This window comes from Empidonax traillii, unplaced genomic scaffold (assembly GCF_003031625.1).
Source record: "Empidonax traillii isolate 1590-97213 ecotype Southwest subspecies unplaced genomic scaffold, ASM303162v1 scaffold547:size421747, whole genome shotgun sequence".
NCBI lineage: Eukaryota > Metazoa > Chordata > Aves > Passeriformes > Tyrannidae > Empidonax > Empidonax traillii.
This window is the reverse complement of record NW_020955740.1, coordinates 146,507-173,237: the sequence shown is the minus strand read 5'-3', so window position 1 is coordinate 173,237 and position 26,731 is coordinate 146,507. Positions and strand designations below refer to the sequence as shown.

General features: G+C 44.7%; 2 protein-coding genes and 1 long non-coding RNA gene across 6 annotated transcripts in view; 1 reads left to right on the top strand and 2 right to left on the bottom strand.

Annotated features, from left to right (window-relative positions):
• Nucleotides 1-261: 261 nt before the first annotated feature.
• Nucleotides 262-24,347, bottom strand: LOC114064471. Its single transcript, XR_003572759.1, has 3 exons — nucleotides 24,337-24,347; nucleotides 7,622-7,627; nucleotides 262-443 (listed from the first exon to the last, which is right to left on the bottom strand). It is a non-coding gene; the product is annotated as an uncharacterized LOC114064471 (long non-coding RNA).
• On the bottom strand, nucleotides 1,183-12,582 carry AGT (angiotensinogen). 4 transcript variants are annotated; one of them, XM_027897545.1, is made up of 5 exons: nucleotides 12,489-12,582; nucleotides 6,072-6,906; nucleotides 3,591-3,855; nucleotides 3,162-3,306; nucleotides 1,183-2,195 (listed from the first exon to the last, which is right to left on the bottom strand). In XM_027897545.1, the coding sequence occupies exons 2-5, from the start codon at nucleotides 6,865-6,867 to the stop codon at nucleotides 2,004-2,006; spliced, it is 1,398 nt and encodes a 465-aa protein (XP_027753346.1). In that variant the 5' UTR covers nucleotides 6,868-6,906; nucleotides 12,489-12,582; the 3' UTR covers nucleotides 1,183-2,003. The 4 variants fall into 4 exon arrangements, with proteins under 4 accessions (XP_027753346.1, XP_027753347.1, XP_027753345.1 ...); XM_027897546.1 differs by having other exon boundaries at nucleotides 12,480-12,523; XM_027897544.1 differs by lacking the exon at nucleotides 12,489-12,582 and adding an exon at nucleotides 9,254-9,517.
• The window catches only part of CAPN9 (calpain 9), a 27,118-nt gene continuing 23,061 nt past the window's right edge, over nucleotides 22,675-26,731 (top strand). The window contains exon 1 of the mRNA XM_027897547.1: nucleotides 22,675-22,887. Coding sequence (XP_027753348.1) covers nucleotides 22,675-22,887 — 213 coding nt within the window. The remainder of the gene's footprint in view (nucleotides 22,888-26,731) is intronic.

Sequence of the window (26,731 nt, the reverse complement as noted above, 5' to 3'; positions counted from 1 at the left end):
ACTCTTTTAACTTCATCACCTAAAGATAATTAGCAATATGTATATTTGGCTGGATCACTCACTATGATGGAATATTTACTCTCCTTTTTCCATTAATAATAATGAGCTTGTTCTGTTCCACATTTTTAGTTCCCTGTTTCTGCCCTTTTCTCCTCTCTTTTCTTCTCCAGGGTGTCAGTGGGGAGGTGCTCTCCACAACAAAGTTTCTTTTCAGAAAAGTGCATTTGGTTTGGTAGATGGTGGGTTGGTTGGTTTGTTTTTCTGCCTGTAACCACAGAACAGGGCATGGAGTCCCCAGAGCATGCAGCCCACACCTGTGAGGAATGGCATTTTGTCCCAAACTTTCCAGCAGTGTTTTCAGGGGCTTCCTTTCATTATAATCCATCTTTATCATAGAAATGGAACATTTTGCGGTTTGAAATTTTATTTGTAGCTGATGCTACCTTGGGGTAACATTTATATTAGCATGAACTTTTTAATTTAATTGGAAGTGGGTTTATTTGCATCTATCCATCTCTGTATATTTGCAGTTAATTGCTTCTGTACATAATACAAGTACAATATTTAGATGTTAGAGCATCTGAAATACATACAGTGTAACTGGATAAATACGTGGATGCTATATCACAGCACTTGAAATCTAGTATTCTTGGGATTTGTGTTATTTTATTTACAATGTCATAGCATTTTCCATTAAGCTAGAAGGATCTGTCACATATGTACATCACTGATAGCAAGCTGCTGGCATTAGTGCATTTAGATTAGATAGACATTTGGAGCACTATGGATGATAATGAGCTGCTGTGCTCTTTAGGATGCATCTACCATCTTATGCCCAAGAGGTTTGCAGTTATTTTCTAAATGCCATCAGTACTAAAGACAAATCTAGAGATGAGAGGTGGAAATCCTTGTTTCACTGGGAGGCTTTCCTTAGTAACAAGGTTTATCTCCCAGTTCCTCACTCCCTAATTCAAGAGTCATCTAAAAAATCTGCTGTTCCACTTTAATGCTTCAAACTCTGTTAACAGTTGGACTGGACCACTGTAATCATTTTATTTGCAAGTGGCAGCACCACATCCACGATTTATACTAATATATATTACTGCCATTAATGCCGTTTTTAAAGAACATATGGTTTGTGTATGTTAGAGATTACAGAACTGGAATCTATCCAGTAGTGTCTTTTTTTACTACAAGGCTGTAATAAATGCCTCACAGGTTAGGAAGTAATCTAAGGAATGCAACTGTATTGGAATAGTAGGCCTTTTTTTTTTTCCCCTAAAAAAAAATCAGAGATAATTGTGTCCCACTCTGAGTATTTATCCATCACAGTTCATTAATGCTACCAAGCCCTATTTTTAGCATTTCCATGGGGTTAAGAAGTTAATGTATCCATCTGAGCTGCAGAAAGAAGAAACTTCCTCTGAGCGTGTTTTTGCTTTCAAGGCAAAAAATCTTGTCTCAGTGGGACAAGCAAAGGCTGCCCTGTGCTGTTGGCAGCTTTTTAAAGGAAAATGTTGCTGATGAAGCTAGAAATCTCTGTGAATAATTGCAAAATTTTCACCGTAATGTAAAACAGGGTGTCTCTTGCAAAACTGACCAAACAAAAAATTTTAAAAGCTTCTTTAAGAACAAAGAGGTCCCTTTCTATACCTTTCTATAGTAAATGCTGTTTGTGCTTATAAAACTATTTTTTTAAAGTCGATGCCTTGCATCGAAACACTGCCCTGTCCCACTGCATCAAAAAAGGGACCTGGGAGCAAAAGGGAGACAAAGTGAGAATAAAAAGAGAAGCTCGAAGAAGAGTGTGTCACCTCACATGAAACTTGTGAATGAGGATGAAATGTTGCAATGTGTTAGCTTTCAAAAAGCTGTATTTCAAACACTAACTGCTTCACCTCTAAGTAGAGCACTCAGCAACATCACAAAAACAGCTGATGAATAAGAAAACAGTGATGGGAAATGGTATCATTCCCTTCCTTTCTTATCCCCCGTGTTTGCATTTAAACCTCATGCAGAGGGTTTGCTACTCTGCCAAGGAGAAGCATTGCCCTTGACTTCTTTTCCAAAACAGCAAAAAGGAACGGCTTGTTCAGCTTTATATCCAGGTACACCCCATCTTCCTTCTGTGCTGCAGGATCTTCTGCCTGATCTGTTTCCTCACCAGTCAGTTTGAAAAAGGCGTTATTTAATACCTGTAAGGCAAAACGTACGAGTAACTCTGGAGTCATCAGAGCATGACAGTGAAGAGACAAATATGAGTCTGAGTGAATTATAAAGCACATGAAGCAATTGATAACTTAGATCAGCTGTAAGCAGCACATTACATTCCATGGATGCTTAAAAAAGATTCTGGAGTACTTGGGGAAAAGCTGTACAACTGCTTGTACACTTGGGTGGTGTGTAATCCTGTTACCCTTCTGTTGTGGTTTAACCCCAGCTGCCACATAAGTACCACACAGCTGCTCGCTCAATCCTCCCCTGACTCAGCAACAACTAAAACACCAGTGTATTATCAACACTTTCCTCATACTAAATCCAAAATATAGCACTAACCAGAAGAAAATTAACTCCCAGCCAAGACCAGGATATCTTGAAGCCCCTGATAGAACTTCCGAGGGTGGGGCACCTTCTAAAAATAAAACTAAGGCACACAAATTATATTTCTGGAATGTAGTATGCCCTCTTTTTATGAATTAAGCTCTCCTTTCTTCCCCTTGAGGCTGGAGCTCTGGAGCCGTCTTCAGGTGACGTTGTGGGCTGCATGCACCTCTGTGTGATTTCTGGGAGTAGTCTTTAAGTGATGGAGGATTATCCTCAATAGCCCAGTATCTGCAACCTCTACTACATGCTCCAGCTGTTTGAACTGGAGGTAGTACTGAATGCAGTACAATTTGTATGTACAGAGCCTAGCATACTCAAATCTTGAACATGCTATGTGCTGTAGTGATGAAATTTAAGTAGTTTACTAAGAGCAACCTCTTGTTGCTGATAAATTAATCCAAGGAATATTCACATTTTTCAGTCATGCTGTAAGTCCCCTACTAGATATGTCCCCCACATGGCTCTGACTGCTTTGTTCTAGGTACATTTATTCAGTTTATGAAGCTAAAACTGTGCAGGAAGCATGCTTTTTTTAATGCCAGTGACATGTACCGTACCTTTCCAATTGTTAGACTGGTGTTGCTTATTTTACTGAAATCTGCCCCCTTCCCCAGCAGTGCAGGCAGTTTCATATCTGCAAGAAGCTCCTGTAGATCAGTGCTGTCTTCTATTGTTAGCACCGGCAGCGTTAATTTAATTTCTCTGCAGAAAAGAGCGGGAAAGAGAGAGGCAAGTGAGTGCTTGTTCTCCACTGTGAAAGCATAGTGTTTGGGCAGTCCTGGGGAACGGGTGGAAGCTGTGAAAAGACCTTCCTGGGAATATCCCCAGGTAAAAGGCTGATCCCACCAAAGCTTCCTTGAAGTGAGGCCTCGGGGTCTGCAGGTGTTTCTCCTTGCGCTCGGTAGTAAACTCTCCCTGGCTGGATCCAACCCCTATCAGCAAGCAGGCAGGCCTGTGTGGTGCACCCCAAACCCATCCCTCCCTACCTTGGGGACAGCCGCTGAAGCCAGGCTGAGGACTGCCCCGTCAGCTCGGACTCCATGTGCTCCAAGTCACTGCCGTTGGTGGGCTGCAGCAGCACCAGCAGTGCCGTCTTGCCGATAGGGACTTCCACCACAGAGAAAGTCCCACTGGCATCAGTTTTGTACTGGAATGTCCCCGTGATGGACAACATAGGGACCATGACATTTGTGTTTGAATCCACCCAGAACTCCTGAGGCTCTTTGAGCTGGAAGGCTTGCTTAACATTCACTGAAAAACAGATTGAGAAAGAAGGAATTGATTCTTTTTTTTCTTCCTTCCTCCCCTCTTGCCCCTTAGCTGGTATATATGTTTGTTTAAAAACAATATGCTGTGCATTAGAGAAGACTGTGTGTATAAAATCACATTTAACTACTGTAAACATATGTATCCTCCCTTTAATATGCCTTCTGGTGCATCACAGCACAGGGACCACTGTGACCAAAGCTGCTCTATTTCTACTGGCTTTGTGGCCTTTCCTGGGCACAGTCTTTTTGCTTGCTTGGCTGTCTGCAGAGGGTCTGCTTGATTTCCTCTCCATCCCTCAAGCAGTGATGATGGCATGTTTGGAAGCATATCCATCCCTTACTGCAGGAGCACCCTCAGGCAGCCTGGTGGACTTGGGAGAGGGACAGCAGCACAAATTCTGCCTGAGGTCTCACCCTTCACAATCTTACAAACCAACGGGGAAGGTTGTAAGCATAACACCAAAGTGTTGGTTGAGCAAACAACAGGTTAAAAAAGGACATACTTGAACACTTGCTAAACCTTAACAGAAATTTCTTTCCTGGTTCACTAGTATGGGAAGCCTTGCTCTCGCCTCCCGCTACTTCTATGCAGCTTTGCATTTCAACATGTTATCTGCTCACTGCCATAGATCTGTGCTGCTGCCCAGTTAGGCAGATAATCCTGTTAGCATTGAAGAAACAACTGGTGTCAGCAAGGGAGCAAAGACCAGAAATCTCAGAATCGTTTGGTGGAATTAGGGAATTAGGAAAACAGATGTATATTTCGTAAAAAAGAAAGGAACTCCTTAAAGTAATTAATATTGGTATATTAATTAAAATAGGAGCTGGTCTAGCTGTACTGTTAACTAACCTGTTCTCCAATAAATCCAGATTAATGCTGGACCCTAACATATTTAATATGTAGTAAGTGGGTTTGCATAGGAACACTTGCCTCTTAAATGAGCTGCATTAAAAGAACAATTAGACATTTTTACCTACTCTAACTTCACCAAAAGAAGCAGCAGGTAGGAGGTGGGGAGGGTGTAAGCAAAACAAAGAATAAAGAAGTGGAGATGTTCACCTCTAATTGCTTTTAAGTAATCTTGGGAAAATATTGCAAAATTGAAAAGCTCTGCTACTGACTTTGGGACTGAGTCCATTAACACTGTGCCAGTTGTGAACAATGGATAATCAGCACCCCTGCTTTTGAAATGGCTCCCTGCTAGGTGAGGGTCTGGACATCTGTGCTCTCCAATGTGTAACTGGGTGGCGCAAACTCTCCTGAAAGTGCTCTAAAAGATGTTAAGATTTTAATATGGCTGTTTCCTTCTATAGAAGGTGATAGTTGACACATTGGAAGAAATGTTTTTTTACAGTGAGGTCTCTCGCATCAGGACATCAAAGAAGCCTTGGGTTTGGGAACCGTTTGGCAACCACATTGGAGCAGAAAAGAAATGTGTCTACAATGTAGGGAAGATAACTGAAGTGGAAAAGGCTGTCAGTCGCAGAGCAAAGATGCCTAAAATGCATGGTCTCTGATACTGCATTGAGTCACAAGGATGTTAGAAAGCATCTACACTCAGAAGAGAAGGCTCACTTGTAGTGCAGGGAAATTTTTGGGACAGCAGCATGGAATGACCCTAGGTGACAAATTTCTTCTAGATTTGTATATGCTCCCCTGCTTGTTTGGCTGCTTCCTGAGCCAGATGTTGCCTCCAGACTTCTATGTTTAATAGCCATTAGACAATTCATGTCCATTATATTTTTTAGCCTTTCTTGTATCTACCTCTGGCATGCTACCCCCAGCTCCCCTGCAGAAATACAGGTTCTAGGGAAAAGTATTTCTTTGCTTTCCTTTAAAGCTACTTCCTGATCATTCTTGCTGGAGGTCTCTCGTGACTTTTAGTTCCTTTGCAGTCAGAAATGCTGTGCCATTGTCTCTCATGCACCTTCCCATACCCTTCCTAATCCTTAGCTTCCTGGACCAGGAAGATTTCTTCAAGGCCATCTCCCTCCACCTCCTTCCCATTGCCCTTGCTGGCTTGTGGCAGAGTGCAAGCAGGACTCCCAACACAGTGGTGGGGAGCAGTAGTCCAGCCTTTCATCTGAGCTCTTCCCTTTCACCACTAGCTGGGAGTGACCTTGCTTCCTTCCCGGCAGCAGGGCCACTGCCTGTCCTTCACCCAGCCTGCTCCCAAAATAAGCAGTGCTGCCTCATACCTGCCAAGTGGACGTCCACCGCAAACAGCAGGTCTGCAGAGGGATCGATGTCTGTCAGTAAGCACTTGCTTTGGCCCTCGCTTTTGGCCTCCACAAAGGCACTTATTTGTTTCGCTGCCTCACTTGGATTTGTGAAGTCAACAGCTCGGGCGTAGAAAGCATCAGCAGAGTGGAGCAAGTCCTGCATGAACAGTTCAAATAGAGGTATTCCAGGGGCAGAGAACAGGCAGAGTGTCTTGGAAAAGAGCAGCTCCTCATCCTTGCTCTTCACGAGGCTTTCGATTGTCCTCAGGCTGGAAAGGAAATTGCTGCCGACTGCCCTGGAAGTGCAGTCAGGGTTTCCAGAGGGGGGAACAAGTCCCAGCAAACCCTGCAAATCAAGTGCTGTTTGGTTTGAGGCACCCAGGTAGAAAGACACCAAGGAGCTGTAAAGACTGGTTGGGGACAGAAGCACATTTTGGCCCTGCTGTGCTTTCCGCAGCACGTCGTAAAACCGCACCCCCAGGATGTACACCAAGTCCTTCAGGTAGCCCGGTTCCTCCTTCCCCCAGCCATTTAGGCTCGGGGTTTCCAACTTGTCCTTGTCACTCAGGTCATCTTCGTAGGCAGGTGTGGTTTGAGACTCAATGGAGACAGGGATAATAGTTTTCGTCTTTCCCTCCTGAACCAGTTTTTCCGGCTTGTCACAGTCACTTTCGTTGAAAGAAAACAAATTGAAAGGGTGGACATAGACCCTGTCACAAGTCACCAGGGCAAGGCAAGCCAACAAACAGAGAAGATCTGCTACCAGATTCATGTTGGAAAATTGCCTCCCCGGTGTCTGCTGAAAGAAAAAGTGGGGAGAAAAAAAGACTGGTCAGCCTGTTTTAAGTACAGTTTCTCTGAATCACAGGATGAGGTGTTAGTGCTGCACTGGAGATGCAAAGGCAGGAATTTCAGTATTTAGTCGTGACTAGTCTGACTCTGTTCTCGGCAAAGCCCAGGATCAGATGGACACCAGTTTCAATGGCAGGAGGTGGGGAAATGCTGAGCACAGATGTTACTCCGTTACCCATGGCAGTACCCCAGCGATTTAGCATGGGAAGCAATATGGTTGTTCAGGCTGGTTAGGCCTGCAGACAAGAGCATGCTAGTTCTGCAAAACATTATAATAATGCAACAGCATTTGTTCCTGGGACCTGGTCAGAGTTATCTCTGCAAACTGCCACGCTGAGTCTTGCTGACACACAGACGGGCTAAGCCATTCGCCTGCTGTTATGCAGGAAGTGGGTTTGGAAACCAGTTCTCTGTAGGGCCAAACATGGAACGATCCTGCTTAGTATGTCTAGTCAGCAAAATACTTGGCACTGGTAGAGCATGTTACGTTTTCATAGCCCAGTGCAAACATTCATTCTAACACCTAGGCAAACACACGCCAGGCTCCCTTGTACAAATGTGGTAACACTGAAACCATTTTCATAACACCACCTGTATCTGAATACAGAGTTAGAAGGGGTAGGCTGAATTTTACTTTTCTGTACAGGCAGTCTTCTCCTGCGGTAAAAGAGCACCTGCTGCTTGTTTTTCCTGATGAGAAGCAGAGATTTTTACTGTCTGTGGGTGTCACTGGTGTTTTGGCACAAAGGATATAGTGCATGTTGGGAATGAGAAAGTCAGGAACGTAAACAGACACAGACAGGTATACCCACTGACAAATTTTACATTTTTGGAATTCTCACTTTTCCTATATCCATATCCAATCTTTTGATAACTAATAGTTCTGCAGCAGCATTTTTGGATTTCCAGTATATGACTTTGAATTTATGTACTTGAAATCCAAATATGTTGAAAATTATGCATCTATAACACTTATTATTGGCCAAAAATTCTGTTATTCAGAGCTGTATTTTTATTCTGCTAGTAACTTCTTGTTCATTGCAGCTCTGTTCACCCTCTTCAGCCCTTTCCAAGTCCTGCAGAGCTCACTGGATGGACAAAATGCTGTAAGCCTTGTCAGCACCCAAGCTCTGCTTTCTGCTTGCTTTCTGCAAGACAATTCCAGTCACACCAGTCTGTCAGATATTGTAATTCCGGTAGCCTATTGAGTGGACTCAGAGCAATGTCTGTCTCACCAGCACTTGAATTTACACAAGGTGGAAGTGTTTGGGTTTAAACCCAGCCATTCAAGATCCAGCACTTTCCCAGCCTGATTTACAATGTATAAAAAATATTAACTCCCTTGAGGGGTCCCCAAGTGTTTCACACCTAACAATACTCCAGTTTGCAGTGTCACTACTCTCTTGCACCTCCAAAAACTGAGATGTGCAGATGCTTGACAACTAGACATACCTTGCAAAGTATGGATGTCTGTTCATGCGGACATCTACGTTCTCAGGATTTAAACTCTTCTAACAGCTTGGTTTGCTGCTAGAAATGGAGTTTCTGCTGCTGTGATGTATAAGCATCTTCCTAGAGAGTGCTTGCACATCAGGCCTGAAACTGCTCCCCAGCGGCATGAAGTGGAGGACCTGCTGTAGATCTCTGGCCCCGTGCCTTCACCCAAGGATTGTTGTACCCCACTGTGTCCCACCTCATCCTCTAAATTATTTTACATGCAGCACAGTTCTGCTGCTGTCCCCTCTTCGCCTCCCCAGCCCTGCTGGCACCAAGTGACATGTGTGACAGAGCTTCTTCATTGCTTATGACCAGTTAAAAAATTATCTTTGGAGTTGCCTTCCCAACTTCATCTCCACAGAGAGCCCAGCCACTCTGCTAGTGCATTTCTAGACCATGTGACGCATTTTTGATATTGGGACAGCTCAGGAAAATGAACCAAAAAGTCACAGATTAGAAGCACTGCCCACACTGTTCTCTCCATCATACAGTTCTTTCGAGGCATTTTCCTGATCCTTCCTGCAGCAGCAGGGAGGGTCACTCTGTGCCACCCAGGCAGGCTGTGCCATTACGAGCTGCTGGTGCCCAGCGGTTACTTCCCTATGGCCGCCAGCGCACCCAGTTCAGCTCTTTTCTCGTGAGCAGAAGCAAGAGGAGCAGTTCTCCCTGCCAGCACTTCCCCTAAGGCCCATCTGTGGAAAGTCTGCCTGGTTTATTTCCCTAAAGAAGACAGCCCTAAGCCCTTCAGAAAAGCATGAACACCTGAGTTGAAAACTACTATTCCAAGAAAATTCAGTAAGAGTGCTTACTTGCCTCTGTCCTGGTGTGTGTTGCCCTTCCGTTGCCCCGCTGACACTGTTACCTCTCAGGTGAGCTCCCCACTGTACCTCTTCCCTCTGAGGTGGTGTGACTGCAGGTGGATTTATGCCCTTTCTACCAGAGGACCCTTTCTACATGTCTGCAGCGGCATTGCGCAAAGCTACTTTACATCACAGGCTGGGGGGATGAAAAAAGTGAGCTCAGGCCAGACAGGGCCCAATGAAACCTGAGCCCAGCTTAACACCAGCTGCATAGAAAGTTCCAGGGACGGATACACAACCTTTAACCAGACCCAGCACACCTGGGTGGCCTGCAGTTACACATTTACTAAGACAGACAGGCGTTTTACTATGCAGAATAACTGATTATAGGAGCTGAAAATAGCTCATTTTATGCCAGACTGAAAGGAAGGCAGATTTCTTTGTATATATATTTGTTGTACAGTTGGACTAGATTTTTGTCTTCTCAGATAGATCACCTTTAATCTCTATCTTGCATCCTGGGTGCCCATCAGTGTGTGAGGCATGTATGTTATTACAGAGTAAAGTGATTAAGCCCTCAATTTTTACCCTTTCTTTCCCTCTTGATCTGTCCAAAATGTCAAGGCTTTGTTCTTTTTCCTCTTCAAAACAAAATGTGTTGGAAAGGAGAAGATGAAAGCCAGATGGACAAGGTTGCCAGTGCTGTATAACAGAGATTTCATACCTCTCAGTCTCCCAAGTCCTATTTGGCGAAAAGGGTGGGATTTAGAGATCTGTCTGCTGCTTTTGAAACTGTCTTCCAATTCTGGTGTGCCCCTTCTTCCTCTTTAAGCAAATTAACAGTGAATCAAAACTAGGGATAATGTTTAGATGGTTAGACTGGTCTTATTCAGTGCCCCTGTTATACTTAGTAATTAAAATCCCATGGCTCCAACAGGAGTAAGGCTGATTTGTCATCTGTGTTTTGATTACAGAGGGCCAGTCAGGCATGATTTGTACTGCAGTGCCCAGTTACATGCTGGGTTCAAGGAGAGAGGCTCTAGAGAAGGATGTTTTCAGTGCACCTGGCCAGTGGAGCTGGATGAAGGTGGAGACAGAGAGAGCTGAGTCTTGCCAGCCCAAGGGCTGTGTGCCAGGTGCCTAATGCCAAAGAGATGGGAAATCTCGGTCTCTGCAGTCTTGCTTTTCATTTAAATAAACTAACTAGCTTTGCTCCAATGAGATCTGAAAGTGGTTCCAAGCCCAGACCTGTATGACATGCTATCAGGCACTGAAGGTTTAAACAAACAGCTTGAAATATTCAAGGTGTTTTGTCCTCTTGCCGCCTGAGCATCTCAGTTGAGGAAGCTTCTGGCTGCAGAACAGTCCCTGAGCATTTGTACCTTCTCCAGACAGGTATGAAATGCATGCAGCTCATCTACAGATATAGGCAATGGGAGAAGTAGCTCCTCCATGAAAATGCATTTTGTTCAGCTAAATGCTAAGAGAACAAGATATGTTTCAAGTTGCAATCCCCCTTCTTTCCTCTCTCCCCTAGAGGCCTTCCTGCAGGCATGTTGGGGGAGACAGCTGGTCCCTTAGAGGCCAGGGGAGGTGTGGATGGGACATGAGCACAGCCCAAATCTGTATCTCCGGCACCACCACCCATGTGGGTTCCCATGAGGCCCTTGGCATCAGCAGCACGCACAGACGGCCAGACAACACCATGCCTGTGAGCTATAGCTGGTCTACTGTGTCCTCCTAGATGAGGCTTGAACACAGGGAAGAAGCAAACCCAGCCTGACTGAGGACACTGTACTAAGGATACTCTCTGTATTGAGGACACACAGATGAAGGCTGTTTCAGTGAAGGGCATTTTGCATTTTGTAAAATTCTGAAAAGTATCCTTATTAAAAAGAATTATTGCCTCTGGCTAATAAGCTACAAGTGAAGCTAATAACATATAGTACATATAGTGCCATGTTTGCTGTGGACAATAAGCCCTGGAAGGGGAAATCACAAAACATGCAGCCACTGTATTTTTTTTCCCCCGAAATCATTATTCCTCTGTGCTGTAGCACCCCTAGGGCAGTGTTGTTCAGGTATCCCCTACTTCCAGCTCCCCTGCAGGTCATGACCAAGCTGTTCTGCAGCTGGTGGTCTTGTTTTGCTATAGGTACCAGCCCTAAGTCAGGCATCCCTGGTTGCAGGTGATGCTGCCCTGAAGAAGAGGGGGAGCAGGAGGCACCTGAACAATAACTCCAGCATGGTGGTCTGGTGGCTCTGTCACATAAAACAAAGTTCAGTTTAATTGAACGTTCTCAGGGTTTTCAGATAAGCTGACATTTGGGTCTCTTCTGATGTTTGCAGACTTAGTTCTATTATTTTCTGTTGATAATGCCCTTGAGGAGCACAAAAGTTTATCATCTTCCCTGCTCCTCCCTAACCTCTCCCCCAGTCAATAAAGTCATCAAATTAAAATACCCAGCTTTCTCAAGAAAAAAAGTTTCATGAAGAAATGTTCAATGTCCTGGTTTCACCACAGTGCTACTCCTGCTGCAGACCACCGGGAATTTGGCTGGCCTCAGTAATGAGGGAGAACCTTTGATTTCACCTTATGTTCATGCTCTACTACAAAGCTCAGACACAGCTCTCCCCTCATTTGCCAATCAATCACTTATGTTCACTCAATTAATATTGCCCTATTAAGATGCATCACACACTAGTGCACTTCTTAGATCTTTGTCTTTTATCTTCTAACAGTTTCTGTCAAAGGAGAAGGTTTCAGACCTTGGAGAACATAGCCTGCCACACCTGCAACATATTTTATCCCAGTTGTACATAATTACAGTTAGTCTTTCATTTTACTTCTGAGACATTTTTAAGCAGGAGTGCATGAGCATTATTCCAATTACTAGATGCGGACTCTGCTGTGAGGCTTTTTTTCTTGTTGGATTGACATGGTTTTAGGAATGAGAGTGCGCTTAAAGATAGAGCTTCCACTTCAGAAAGAAGAGTCTCTATCCTGCCCTTTAGCTCTGCTGTCCAAGGATTTTGCCCCCTAAAGAGAGCTGTGCCAGAAAACCTGCTTTGGGTCAAACTTGGGCAAAAAGCTTTCTGGCAACAAGGAACTAAAGATGAAAGAAAGGCTGTTCCTACAGGCATCCCCTGTGCAAAACTAGCCCATGGCCCACACACATTTCCTAATCAATCTCTCCCTGCAACAGCCACAGTAAAGGTACAAAGAAACACAGACCTCTCAAACCTGTTCTTCAGCGATGAGGTTCGTGCTCTCCTTTTGCCCCACTCTTTGCAATTTTGGAGGGGTACTCTGCTCCCCCTTTTATATTCACTCTTGCATAAGATGGGCCCGCCTCCCTCCCCCCCTCCTCTGCCCTCATTTCTCTTCAAAACCTGCCTCTGTTTTTCCTGCTTGTTATTCATGGTTGCTGCTGAGAGCCAGCAAAGAGGGGTGGAAAAACACTGGTGCTGTGGTTATGGGTTTCCTCGCAACCATGCTCAAAGGGATCAGATCTCCTGGTCAGCCTTATTTTTCTGAAGTGCTAATGTGGAAGCATTCCCCTGCCTCATGAAAATTTCTCGTTTATGGTGCTCTAGCACTTCTTCTTGTAAATACTGCTAGATAGGCTTCAGAAATTTTACCCCTGGCAGAGGAACACTAACCCAACAGCCAGCAGCATGTAATTTGGTCTTGAATGGGAAAATTATTTTGTCCGAGCTGGAATTTCGATTGATTCTTTTGCCAAAGAACATTGCGTCTCCACTCTGTCAAAAAGTGTTTTCATTGATCCAGATTGTTCTGGGAAGAGCTATGTAAAATTCAGTGTGTGAAGACAATAGTAAATATTTTATTCCGGTTCATTTAGTTTGTTTTCCAGTTTTCCCAAGTTTTGCTTTGAGACCTAACTCAAAAGGGCCAGACATACTCCTGTGATGATGCTTTTGTCTCCTGCAAAGTGGGAGTCCTGGAGGAGGGATAATAAATTACTCTGCTCACAGCCTCAGGCTACAGACCTTCACATGGAGTCTTCTGACCTTGAGTTGACGTGTCTGACATACACAGATTATGAATTAATATATGGCTAACTTAGACATAGTGCTATGTATATGGTCACATATAATTAATTACTAAGTTTGAGGGTTCCTTTTATTAAGCCTAAAAGTTCCTTGAGTGAGGAATTGGCCACAGACAGTTTGTTTATACAACTTGTGGGTTGGCATTGGTAATCCTAAACCTCTACACCCCATCAACATCCATATAGTTTCCTCTCTCGACTGCTTTGGTAAGGGAACATAGCCTGGGGTCTGAACAAGGCTCCAAACGGAGAGAGCAAACAGGCAGTGGGAAAAGGACCTGGGAGAAGAGTTAAAAAGAGGATACCTGTGTGGGAGGATCTGACCAAGGGAAGACCAGGGACTATTGCTTCATTGGCTGGTACACCACACCCCAGGTGTTGCAGTCAGTTGTAACAGTGGAAGGACCATTGTTTGCGAGACCTCCAGGAAAAAACTATGTACAGCAGTAGAGTGCCTACAGAGATCAAGATGTTTCAATTTGGAAGAGATCTGTTATGGGAAGTATAAACGTAAAACGATGAAGGTGAACAGGAACTCCTGAATCAGTCTTTCATAACATTGCCAGAACCAGCGGGTTCCCAGTAAAAGCATCAGACAACAAATGTAAATGAAAGGAAGGGCTCTTTCATGCATGAAGTGCAGAAGGCGCTGCCATATGACGCCACAGAGACCAAAAGCCTTGGCACAAAAAGAGATTAAATGAAATAACAGAGGGCATGGTCACTGGCCTCTGCAGAACATGCCGGTCCAGGTGTGACTGCTGACTTGGGAAATCCCCAGACAGCCTGCTGTCATGAATTTTGCTTGATTCAAGAGCTCTCATGATCCTCTCTAAGGGCTTGTCTTCAGCTTATGATTGAAATAAAGATGTCTGAGCTCAGGCCAGCTTATGCTGGTTCATTTTGCAGCACAGACTAAAAATACTCTTTCAGTAGAGCTATACTAATGGAACATCACACTCAGCAAACCTGACCCTCAGCCTCAGCATTGCTGGGATCTGTTCCTGCGCACAGAGCATTTAAGAACATACTGCTATCTCTTCAAAATCAACATAAGCCCTGGAAAATACCTAATTTCAAAAAACTGTGGGTAGGCTCTTAATATTAATAGCCACTTTTCCTTTTTTTCTTCTTTTTATTGGTGTGCATGTACAAACTGGTGTCAGAATTACTGCATTGAGATCTGAAATGTTCTCTGTCTCCTGCCAGACTTATGGGCTCTGTTTTCACTTCAGCTGCACACAGAGGATTCGGTGGCTTATTCCAGACTGAATAAGCGAGGAAGGAGGAGTACGGCTCTGGCAAGAGGTCAGGCAAGTTTTTATACATTAGTAAACCAATTTTTCCCCCACTCTGTGAAAATTGTGGGAAGCTGTCATGGGCCTGATTTTGTTTGTTTATTTTTGCTATCTCTGGTGGGGAAAGGCTATGTGAAGTAATTTTTTTTTTCCTAACTGTTTTAATAAAGGAGGAATAGGTTTGTCTGTGATTTTTCCTATGTTTTCTCTGTATACCTGACCTCTGCCCTTGCTGGCTTAAACCACTTTTCTGTGAAAGCTGCTGGTGAGCATGAGGGATGTACTCAGCTTGCCCAATTTTTTGTGTAAAGAGGATTGCAAAAAAGCTTTTCAATAATAACATTCAAAGTACAGATGATGAAAGAGAGAGCTTATCCTGCTTTTGCCATGGGTTCTCAGAGCAAGGAGCAATGGAAAACTTGGTAAACATGGCTCCTATAAACCCCAAGGACCACATGTGCCATCCCTGTGCGACCCCACCCAAATTGTCCCCAGGGCACTATGCACCATAGTTGTCTCCTAGCCTGGAAATTCAAAACATAGCCACAGAAAGACCTTTGGAAGATGGGATATCTGTGTTCCCTGCACAAACTCAGGTTCCCTTCATCTTCTCCCCAGCCTGTCTCAGGACTCCTCCACCCCTCCTCCTGCTCCTCTGCCTGCAGCTTCTTGCCCTGAGTGGGCAAATAGTTGCAAACAGAAGGACTCCACTATTTTGGCTGCTATTTGGTGTTCTTCTGAGAAGACTGTCTGTGGTGGTCTCCTGCCTCACTCGAGGAGTGGTTTTAATCATATACAGTTTATGCATTCATTAACGAGAAACAGACTGGCTCCTTCCTTGCTGCAGGCATTATGGGACTCTTCCATTTTCCAGAGTCATAGAAGGTCCCACTTAGCCAGCCAGCCACAGGGGCAAAACTGCAACTCTCTTGGGCCAGCAGCAGCAATTTCCACTGCTCCAAATATATAGTTCAAAAAAAAAAAAAAAAAAAAAAAAAAAAAAAAAAAAAAAAAAAAAAAAAAAAAAAAAAAAAAAAAAAAAAGATAGACCCTTTTGCGACCTAAGAGTGGGGCTTTCAAATTTGCTTTAATTTGAGGGGTGCACAACTGATGTTAGCAAAGTGTTTGGCTACACTAGATTCACTCCTGCTCTCACATCCTGGTAGAAAGGAGACTGAGCCAGGCAGCCTTACGTTAAGGCAGCCCAGTTTTTAAGAGCCTCGCAGGACCTCTCCTCTCGGGGCTGCTATACAGACCCATCACCTCCTTCAGGACCAGCTCCGGCCCTGCCACACAGAAGTGGGAATCAATTTCCCACACCAGCGCCTATTTGGAACTATAGGTCGGTCTAAATTTTGCAGCGAAAAGGAGATCGGGGCGCAGCCAGGCGCTGGTCCAGGCTGCTGCAGCGCCTCAGGGACCGCGGCAATCCCCGTCTCCTTGGCCGAAGCTGCCGCCTTGCGGAGTCGGCTCCGCATCGCTGCTCCCGGCTCGGCTGGGGCTGTCTCAGCCAGTAACATTTGGAAATGCTATTACCTTACTGCCCTTTGGCAAACCAATAATTCTGAAAGCAAGAAGAGGAGAAAGTTAAATTTATACCCAGTGATGTGTTTCTTTTTTTTTTTTTTTACAGGAAATAATGAAAGAGCTCGTAATTGAAGTTTCTGGGGTTTCAGTAAGTGGCAAAAATCAAATTTCTTGCAGATCAGAATTTCCTGCTCTTTTGTTTTTACTGGATGATTTTTAAGCAAAGGCTCAAAGGTTTGCTGCAGTTTCGGGTTCATTTTATTTTTACTTTCCTTTATTTTTCTACATTTTCTATGCTAACTATAAACCCATGAAATAACAATTTAGCTTACTGCTTGAAGAATAAATCTGAGGAATGGTATGTTGAGTCTAGAATATTCCTAGTGAGAAAAGAATTAATATTGCCTCCTGGCAACACACCCTGATGAAAGCCTCTAAAAACCATAACTCCTCCCCTTAAAAAAAAAACCAAAACAAAACAAAAACCAAACAACAAAACCATATATATATCTCAATGAGTGCTCTTACAGCTATTCTCCCAGGAAAAGCTGAGCTCCCTTAGGGATTGCCTTGACTCAGGGAGTTGAAGACTGCTGCAACTTGGCTCCTCTCCCACACTGCCACTTTGTGTTTCACAGTCTAAAGAAAAAGAATAAAAATAATCTTAAAAGCCCTCTTTTGTTTGTAAAACTGCAACTCCTCCAAAGTAATGAATTAATGCAGCAGTCTGTGCTTAGCTCTGACAAAAGGCTGGAACAACAGCTCAGAAAGCTGTGCTGTTTGGCTGGGTAAAGTACTTAGATGTCTGCCTAATGACTTCAGCTGCCAGCACAGATAATGTTGGCATCACTTACCAAAGCACATAAGAAGACACGTTTCATATTTCTTTCTGGGTGCGCAAAAGGGGTTGTAGCCCATCGGAGATGCTGGGCAGAAAGAGGGCAGACAGAGCAGAGCTGCCTCCTGGGGCTGGAATGCTGTAAGCATCAGGGTAACTTGGGCAAGGCAGGCTGTGATGGGGGAGTTGCCTCATGGGATCGCTCCCACTCAAGGTGACAGCTCAGCACCTTCCTACCCTCGGCCCTGCAGCATGTCTGGGCCATGTCAGCATTTCATGGCTAGGCATGGCAGCGGGCAGTGATGGCAAAGCTGTAGGTAGTATGAGCACACATTAGTCCCAAGACTGCATTTGGGATTGGTGCCTCCTTAGGAGAAGAACCCATTGCTGTTGGACAGCACAATGAAAGCAGCCAGGCTGTGGCCTCTGGCCTCTCACTACCATGCAAAATGATAATGAAAGTTCACTGTAATTTTAAGATCCTCCTTTGAGTGAGATTTTGATATCCTGCAAATCACCCAAGATATTTTTTTCTTTAATCAGCAGGATTTTCAAAGAGCACTTCTTAAAAACCCTCCCCTTGATTTCCAGTCCCCTTTTTCTCACTGCTTTCTAGCATTTTTCACAAGGTTGTCCATAATATTTTGTAGGGCCATCCAGTCCTCTGACCATCCTGCTGACCTTTCTCACATCCCATCCCTTTGCCTCACTTCTGCCTTGGGAAATGAGGGAGAGAAGGATGCTCCAGCCCCCCTGTCAACTCCAGAGAAAGTGTGTATTACCTTATTGCTAGAAGATGACAGAAAAGTCCGTAAAAAACAAGCCCCGAGCTGGACTCAATTTTATCTAGTCTCGGCTGTTGGTAGAGCCATAGATCATGTCCCCAGTTAGCAAAGATGTGTGCAGGAGCATGTGCAAAGCCTACCAGGCTGCAAGCCACTGGGCAAAAGTCCATGCTCTGCCTTAGAGCCAAAGTAGTGGAAAGTATCAGAAATAGCATGGTTTCATGTGACTGGGACTGTGGCATTTGGATTCAAGTCAATGCAAGGTTCAGAGGGCGCCAAGCAGTATGAAATGAGACTAATCTCAGAGACAGAACAAAGATGTTTTATATAACTTCATACAGATTCAGAGGAGGAAAGAAGGAGAGAGAGCTGCTGAGCTTCACAGATGGTACCTCAGTCCACATAACATTTACCCTTAAATCTTTGCAAATACGAGAGAACAATAAAGGGACCTAGACAAAACCAGTCATGTCCCTCAAAACCCTGGAGAAAGAGCACAAAAATTAAATATTCTAACCTAAACCAGTCCCTTAGAGAAGGTCAGATGGCTCTGAAGGAGTGTAGCCAGCAGGCAACAAGCACTTGAGAATGTGGGGTCAGTCAGGTCAAAGGCTATAGATAAACCCTCCAATGTTAAACTGTTGACAGGGCATGAGGTTTAATGACAACAGGGTTATGAAAGACTTAATCAGGTTGTTGTCATTTGAATAACCAACTTTAAATCCTGAATGACCAGAGTCTACCTGATATTACTAGGGAAGGAATTATGTAAGTGTGACTCAGAAAAAGCACATGGCAGAGGCTGAACAGTGGGGGCTGAAAGTCAGAGCTGTAGCGTGGTGCTAAGCAAGGAGGCCAAGGAGAAGTGCAAATCACAACTTTCTACATTAAGCCTTTATGTCCCCTTCTATTCCATGAATTACACTGGAAAGTGAATAAAAGTCTCTCTTAGAGTAAAAGTGGTTCAAACCACCGAAAACCAAATCAGACTTTCTGCCTTCTTGAAGAAAATAAGAAGATCCAAGGAAGTCTGACCCAGTAGCAGACAGAAATTACTCTGTTGCTGTTTCTATCAGCAGTACATGTGCCTGAGGTTCTGTTCTTTGCAGAGGATGCTCACCCTCTGCCAGATCCACCAATTCTTCAGTACGATGCCCCCCTGGCCCCCTAGCAGTCTGGCTAGGCATGAGGGTGTTACCTGCAGGCAGCTGCGATTGCACTGGTGTTCGCACTCTCTGAGTGCTTTGGAGACATAGCTTAAAGAAATGGATAAAACTCCTAATATTTCAAGAACAGGCATTCAGTGACAGTATCTGGAATAAAACAGTGTTCAGCTTTAACATATGTCGCCAGCCTGTGCATCACTCATGCTGTTATGCTGTCACATTGAAGTCTTGCCTGGTGATGTGACCTGTAGAGAGATCTCTGCAGTCTGCAGGAGCCTAATGGTGTCCAGAGCTGGCCTGCTGGGAATTAATTGCATTCGATCTGACAGCTCTCTCTCAGCCAGCAGCACTTTCACACGCTGGCAGGCGCTCACTCACTGACTTCACAGACCAAGGACAGACCTGCGTTATTGCCTCTGCTGGGAGAGGGCCAGTGGGCTGGAAACCTACAGTTCCTGAGACAGTGTAAACATGGAGGAAGGACTTTATTACTCAGGGCTGTCTTGTATTGCTTAAATGTCACGATATGTCTGCTGCAACAGCGTGCCAAGTGAAAATGTACACAGGTTGGTGTTGCAGCCTCTCACTGTCTGTGTTCACCTGATATTCCAGAGAGTGTTAAAATACTCTCTGCTTTTACTCAGGAGACCACGATGCTTAAGGAGAAGAAGTGTTCTAAGTCAGTGGCTCAAATCCTGCCCACCACTCTCCTGAGCAAGTAGGGCTGTGTTGCTGGTGTGTCTACTTGTGACAATCACAGGACTTGTTCTGCACTTTCCTCCCACCCTGAGTAACTGCAGAGAGCACCAAGAGGCAGCATTAACAAAAGTCATCTTAGAGGAGAAATGCACTCTCACTGCTTTCAAAAGGGGATTTCATGGTAAAAGAGCAAATCTTCTTAAAGTCCTTGTAAAACTCTTGAGTGGGGTAAGTATGTAAGTTACATAGGTTTGCTGCTGCCCTTTCAGACCTGAAATCCTCAGAGATGAGCCCATGATTTGTAATATGTGACAGGTAAGGTATTGTATTTTCATGAGAAATGAGACATTTTATAAGTGTTTTCTGCTCATTCCTTTTTTTTCCTACTGCCCTCTCCAGGCACCGTCTCTCCTGGGCACTTTTGATGCCTTGACACCAAGGCTGAAATCTCAGAGACGTGAAGTTGCCCTGCAGTGCCATGACCTGAGGCAGCAGGGCAAGGAGAGGGAAAAGCTCCGCCTGCCCTCAGAGAGAAAGGCTACAGCATGAAAACATTCCTTATTGCACACCAGAGTGTTCACATAGGACAGAAACTGCATGAATTCCCCTGCAGCAGGACAAGCAACCCTACAGCTCAGCCCACATGTTTTCACATGCAACTGAACTCTGAAAAGAAGAAATTCCCTGAAGTGATATATGGTTACTCTGTTTGGGATGTAGCAGGTATGAAGGCTGCATGTCTAGGGTGCTGAACATCTCTTTCCCCAGTCAGCCTGTTACTCTGGTGTACGAGAATGTGCCCTGGCCCACACAGCGGTGGTGTGGATAAAGTAAGTTCCTGGTTTTGCCACTGGCTGAATGTGGGATGTTGGGTACTTCATGTCCCTGGGCTTGTGTTGTCACTAAAATGTCTTTTACCTGCCTTAGCCCCTTGGCTGGGGTTCCTCTCACTGGACTGTCTATATGCATTGAATAGCTGGGCATCTACTCCAAGCAAGTCCGTGAGGGTCTGTCTACAGGCAATGAGAGACTGGGATCTCCTCTATAGTGGGATCTTACATACGAGTATACAGTAAGTCACTTTTTATAGGTTCAGAACTTTTCACTGCAGAAAAAGCTGAGATGAGTAGCTTGGACTCTCTTCTCCAAACCTAAAGTTTTGTCAAATGATGGCCACGTTTGGAGCACCAGGCCTGCCTCTTCTCGCACATTTGGACAGCATCCATACATTCGAACAATGGGAACTTGGTGTCAGCAGGGAGCCTGCAGACATCAACAATGGATGCAATTATGGGGAATAAACATGGGAATATATGCTCTGGAAAAGAAAGCTTTCCTCACAGCACTGCTGTGAAAAATAACAGAACAGAAAGGAACTCATTTTGTTTCACCTAATTGCTCTCCATAAATCATCTCTTGGCAGCAAGCTCAACTGGTCCACCAAAGGACCAATTAAAGCAAAGGGAGGCTGAGCGCTGTTTGTACTCACTGCTGTGTTTTGCATTACAGGAACTCTAATTTGTTCCAAGAGGGTGGCACCTCCGCCTTTTCCAAGCAGAGAGGAATATCCATGTCTGTCTGACACCGAGCGTTATTCCTTTAGAGCATCCTCGGCGCATTGTCTGGCATCCTCTCCAGCACAGTGTTTTACTGTCTAATGTGAGTTATGATGCTGCAGGTAAACGCTGATTAGCAAAAGAATCACAGAATCCTTTAGGTTGGAAAAGACTTCTAATATCATCAAGTCCAATCACCAACCAAGCACTACCAAGTCCACAACTAAACCATATCTCTAAGTGACACATCTACATGTCTCTTAAATACCCCTGGGGATGGTGACAGCACCACTTCTTAGGGCAGCATGTTCCAATGCTTAACAACCGTTTCCATGAAGAAATGTTCTTAATATCTAATATAAACCTCCTCTAGTGCAACCTGAGGCCATTATTTCTTGCTCTATTGCTTGTTACTTGGGAGAAAAAACTGAACCCCCTGTCTGGCTACAACCTCCTTTCAGGCAGTTGTATAGAGTCTCTAGGTCCCCCTGATCTCCTTGCTCAACAACCCCAGCTCCCTCAGCCTCTCCTCATGAGACTTGTGCTCTCAGCCATTCACCGGTAATGGCGACAAATGAACAAAGTCGTGACACCTGGAAATCAGCAACGAGTACATATGCATTTGTCTTTAAAATCCCATGTTACACTGCTCACAGAACTCCTTCAGCCCATTAGAGTCCTTCCTCTAATTTTCTGACACTTTTCCTGTGTTTGCCCAGGACACACCTTGGTCTGAGCCCTCCCCACTAGCTTTCAACACCCCTCCCGCACACACCCAGCCCTTGCCCCACGCCCAGACTCCTGCCAGCAGAGTGGCTACGGCCACCTCTCGGCCCTGCTGTCCCTTCTGCATGTCATCTAATGGGGACAATACCTGCTCGACAAGGCAGCCCTGCCACCCGTAGGGCCAGGCTGCTCTCCCACCTGTGAGAAAACAGGCGAACTCGCACTGCAGCTACACCACACCCCGCCCCGCCGTGGTGCTCTGGCTTCCCTCTCAAGGCTCACCACCACCACACTGCTCAAGGGCTCTGGCTAGGCACTGCATACCTCGAAACCATCGCTGGACCTGTGACAATCCAGCCTGTGCTGGATGGGGAGTGGTGCCGGACCCCGTCCACACCCTGCCACGCCAGGCAAACACAGTGGCTCTGCCCTGGGGAGGACGGGGCACCTCCTGGCCGCTCCCAGGGTGGCCGGGACCAGTTGTTTTCCCTCCCTGTTTGCTTTCAGGGTGTTTGTCTCTGCTGCTGTGCAGAGAGAAGCCGAGAAGCCAGTCTCATACAGCAGCAATTCAAGGAGGCGCAGCGGAGGAGGGACTGGGGGATACTGCCGGCTCCCCCACCCCACAGTCCTTTCCTCCCACTGTCGCTTCACGAGGCAATTTAGGTATTTTTGCTCCCCTTTCTTTCTCCTCCTGCTCGCCTCCTCAGTCTCTCCCCACTACCAGCTAAGCCTTGGCTCCCCGGCAGCTAGGGGGGAGACATGCCCTACTTGTACCAGAGCTCGAAGCCCAGGCCATCTGCGCTACCCGGGGCTGCGCGTCCCACCCACAGCTCGGGGAAGAGCTATGAGGAGCTGAAGCAGGAGTGCCTGCGCAGGGGGATCCTCTTCGAGGACTCCGACTTCCCCGCCTGCAACTCCTCGCTCTTCTTCAGCGAAAACCCACCAATTCCCTTCGTCTGGAAGAGGCCTGGGGTGAGTATGCCGTGTTCTCTCCTTACACCTTGCCAGAAGTCGGGCACCGCTGTGCTTCAGGATTGCACCAAATATGTGGAAGGTTCAGGGAGATGTGGAGGTGAAGTGTTGGGGGGGAACCCTTCCCATCTCAGGGGCAGTGGCACAGCGTTGGGATATCACTCACAAGGACCTCAAGCTGCAGGATGAGAAGGCTAGAAAGCTTTTCCCCATTTTTCAGGTGTAGCTCTTTGTATAGACACACTTATACATGCATGTGTATTTATGTGCTTGCATAAACAACTCATAGTCAGCCTTCTCTCTTCCGTTATTGCCAAACAAAAGATGACAATAAGAGGACATGCAAGGAATTAAGGGTAAAATACGTTATGATGATGTTTTAACTTTAAAATTGAGTGTTGTTAATGTAGGAAATTCATAATTAAGGTTAAACTTCAAAAAATTCAAACCTTTTAATTTTTAGAGTATGAGTCTTAAACTTACTTACTCACTTTCATCAGGAAACACTGAGAGATTACAAATACATGCCATGGTTACTGAGCCATTCAGCAGTAGCCAAGGGCTCAATGAGTATCTCTTAATGCATCTTGCATAACAGTCATTAATAATACAGTGAGAGCCTGAAGCGTCACTAGTCCCATGCTCTCAGATCACAAACCCAGCATCATTCCAGGTTCCTTCTCCCCACTTCACTCTGTAACTAATAACCACAGAAAATCTGTGGCAACATTTCAATTTTTTGCTAATGACTGATGTTTATTCTCTCTTTTTTCATAATCTGAAAGGTTCTTCCTTAGTAGAAAACTTTCCTTTGGCGACACTGATGCCAAGAGAGAAAAAGAATAAAATAAGCTTAAAGAAGAGTTTAAATTTTGGCTTATCTTAATCCGCAGTGATAGACATTCAAATGCCTCAGCATTTGATAGTTAACACAGTGACACTATAGAGCGGAATTAAAGCTATTACTCCTGGACAAGTTTCAGTTATGAAAAAATACGAGATCCCTACACACAGCAAGTGCAGGCATTGCTGCCTGCTTTGCCTATCTGTGCTCTAAAAGCCAGGTGAGCTGTGGGGCTGCCCCTCCCAGCAGGAACACTGCTGTGAGGGTGAGATACTTTGGGTGTGGTAACTCGGGAGGGCTGTGGGGCATCAAAAATGCAAGTGCCTGCAACAGTAAATCATAAAGAATAGTTATCCTTTCGCCATCCGTTCTGGCCAGCTGCTAGTTTGTCTTTTTTTTTCCATTTTGGGCTTCACAATAGTTAAACTTTCATGTAAAATGTGACCAGGAGTGGTTGAGAGCTTGTGTGCCCATGGGTATGGTACCCAAGGATAGTGGAGAATGATCTGTCTTCAGGATCTCTGTATGCTGAACTGGAAGCATTTCCAGGATGCGTTAAGTTACCTGACGTGGCATCTGCCTTTACACTCCAGTTCCCACCACACACTTCTGTGAGCTGCACAGTGAGAAATAAAACTCAGGGGAGGCCGAGAGGATGTGTAAGGACAGGGTGTTAGTTATGCTCTTCTCTGGCTCCTCAGCATTTAAGCTAAATCAGTTTCATCTCTATTATCCATCAAGACCAGCACCAAAATAGAGGCACTGTAACACAATTTCAATTTAACACGTTTTACTCTGCAAGTGGGATATAGGCCTGGAGCTGGAGAGGGTGAGCACACAAGCATGGCCTCTGTGCAGGGTATCTGCATTCAAACTGCCTTTCATGGTGACTGGTTTTTACTGCCTCTCCTGCCAGTATTTTATAGCGGCTTGGGTGGAGCATAGCACAATACATGCAGGTAATTTCAGGGACAAGTAGCGTAAATCTTCTGATCTACAATCTTTAGTAATGAGAGTAGAGAAGGCTTTCTCGTTATTTTGACATGATTAAATCTAGGTATGCATGTTTGTATACAGCATGAACAAGACCCTCAGCTAGTCATAATCTGTGAATCTCCCACTGCAACCAGCAAAATGCAGGAATCTGTACCAGATGAATATTTGACTTTCTACATAAATCTTAAGTGCTCTAAGATTCAGAAATTCAGAAATTTAATGATTTCGTTTAGCAATCCCTTTTCATTACAAATTAAACCTTTGAAACTGTACCTTATCAAAATTTTGGAATAATTTGCAGAACAGAAGACCCTTTTCTTATTATATTTCCCCTTTCTCCTTCCCTTCCCTTTTTTTTCTCTTACTTTCTATCTAAATTCGGCTGCTGGGATGAATTCAACAGCTCAGTGTCTGGGAAAGTTAGACATATAAATTGAGGAATGAAAAAAACCCAACCCCAAAATAGAAAGGCAAATGGGTTTTACCCATATCAAATGAGTTTTTGGTCTACAGGAGGAAGTAAGGTAGAAATATTCCTAATATGAACAGCCATGGGCAACCGGTATGACATTTTAGAACCAGGCAGAGAAATGTAATCACAGAAACCACCTAAACAGCTTCACCCCCAGCCTGTTTTAGGTCTCTATGCACCCCAACTACCAATGTGAGATAGGACCAGGCAGTGCAGTTTGTTTTCTTTTGAGTTTAGAGGAAACACAGCTTTGATGTGGCATCAGGATAGTCTTGGGTCACTGTGTTGTATCTCTCTAACGACTGCATGTCCCTACTTTTAGGCAATATCCTTGTCCAAGTGAATCCTTGAATTACTGTATGCTCTGTGTGACTGTAAGATCCACCTCTGGGTTTTGTCCTTTAGCTTACTGAAAGCCCTGATACATTATTACACCATCCAGTCTGAAAATCCCTTCAAAATTAATGTTATTTTTCCAGTATCCACTCAAAAACTGTAGAGTATGTTTGCTTTTGTGTAGTAGAGAATGTGGCACGGGTCCAGTTAAAATCCTTCCAATTCCTTTGTATTGACTGTTTAAAATTATTTTTCTTTGCTCTAGACATATGAGGTTCAAAACATTTTTTCCATATGTCTGTTGCAGAGGTGTGTAGTGAGCAATGAGTCGTGAATCTAATGTTCAGACCTATGTCAGTGGAAAGGTTTTTTATCTTGTCCCTTGCTAACACACAGAGTTTCTTGGTAACAGTTAAATACATTACTTGCTGTGAGAATTACGTCTCTTGGGAGTAATGGTGCTAAAATAAGGTATGTTATTGAAGACCAGCTACTTTTTCAGGCAGTGCTATATCAACATCTAAAGGCAATGAGCTATGGTTTTTATTGTTCATGTGCAGTCTCAACAAGACTGAGTGTATTTAACAAGCAGGTGGGCCAGGTAAGGAGGAGCTGTTGTTTGATTTCCCTTTACTCCATCGTCTGAGGATATGACGTTCTGTAGTACCTCCTTCCTGGGGCACTTGTGGCCGGGGCACAACCTGGCCACCACCTCCTCCCCAGCAGCAAAGACAAACAAAAACTATGCAAACCAGCTTCCTCCTGAATATTGCCTCTGCACAGCGAGCTTCTCAGGAGCAGCGCTGCTTCACTATGGAGAATGCCCCATCTCCAGCAGTGGCTAGCAGGAGGTGCTTCAGCAAGAAGTGCAGGAAGCTGAACAAGACTATTAATATTCTGCCCTATAGACAGACAAAATACAGTGATGTGAACTAAAAGCAGTTCAGTTTCATCTAGGCAAATGCAGGGATTAAATGACTGAATGTGTCATTCTATTTTTCCCCTCTCATTAATGTGTTTTATTTGCTGCTTAGGCAGAAGGGTCTGCTTCATGCCAGAGGGTCTGCAAAAATGTATAGGCCAGACTGATTAACTGCAGGCATATTCCTCTAGTAATATAGTAGGTACTCTCCTCTACCATTTTCTATTCAGTTCAATCAATTAAATTCAATTTACAATTCATGGGAGAAGAGAGG

Excerpts from the sequence above, each read along its gene's own strand:
- AGT (XM_027897545.1), bottom strand. The coding sequence starts at position 6,867 with ATGAATCTGGTAGCAGATCTTCTCTGTTTGTTGGCTTGCCTTGCCCTG. Across the intron at positions 3,856-6,071 it reads GGTGGACGTCCACTTGGCAG|TGAATGTTAAGCAAGCCTTC; the intron begins GTATGAGGCAGC and ends TCTGTTTTTCAG. Across the intron at positions 3,307-3,590 it reads CTTCAGCGGCTGTCCCCAAG|AGAAATTAAATTAACGCTGC; the intron begins GTAGGGAGGGAT and ends TCTTTTCTGCAG.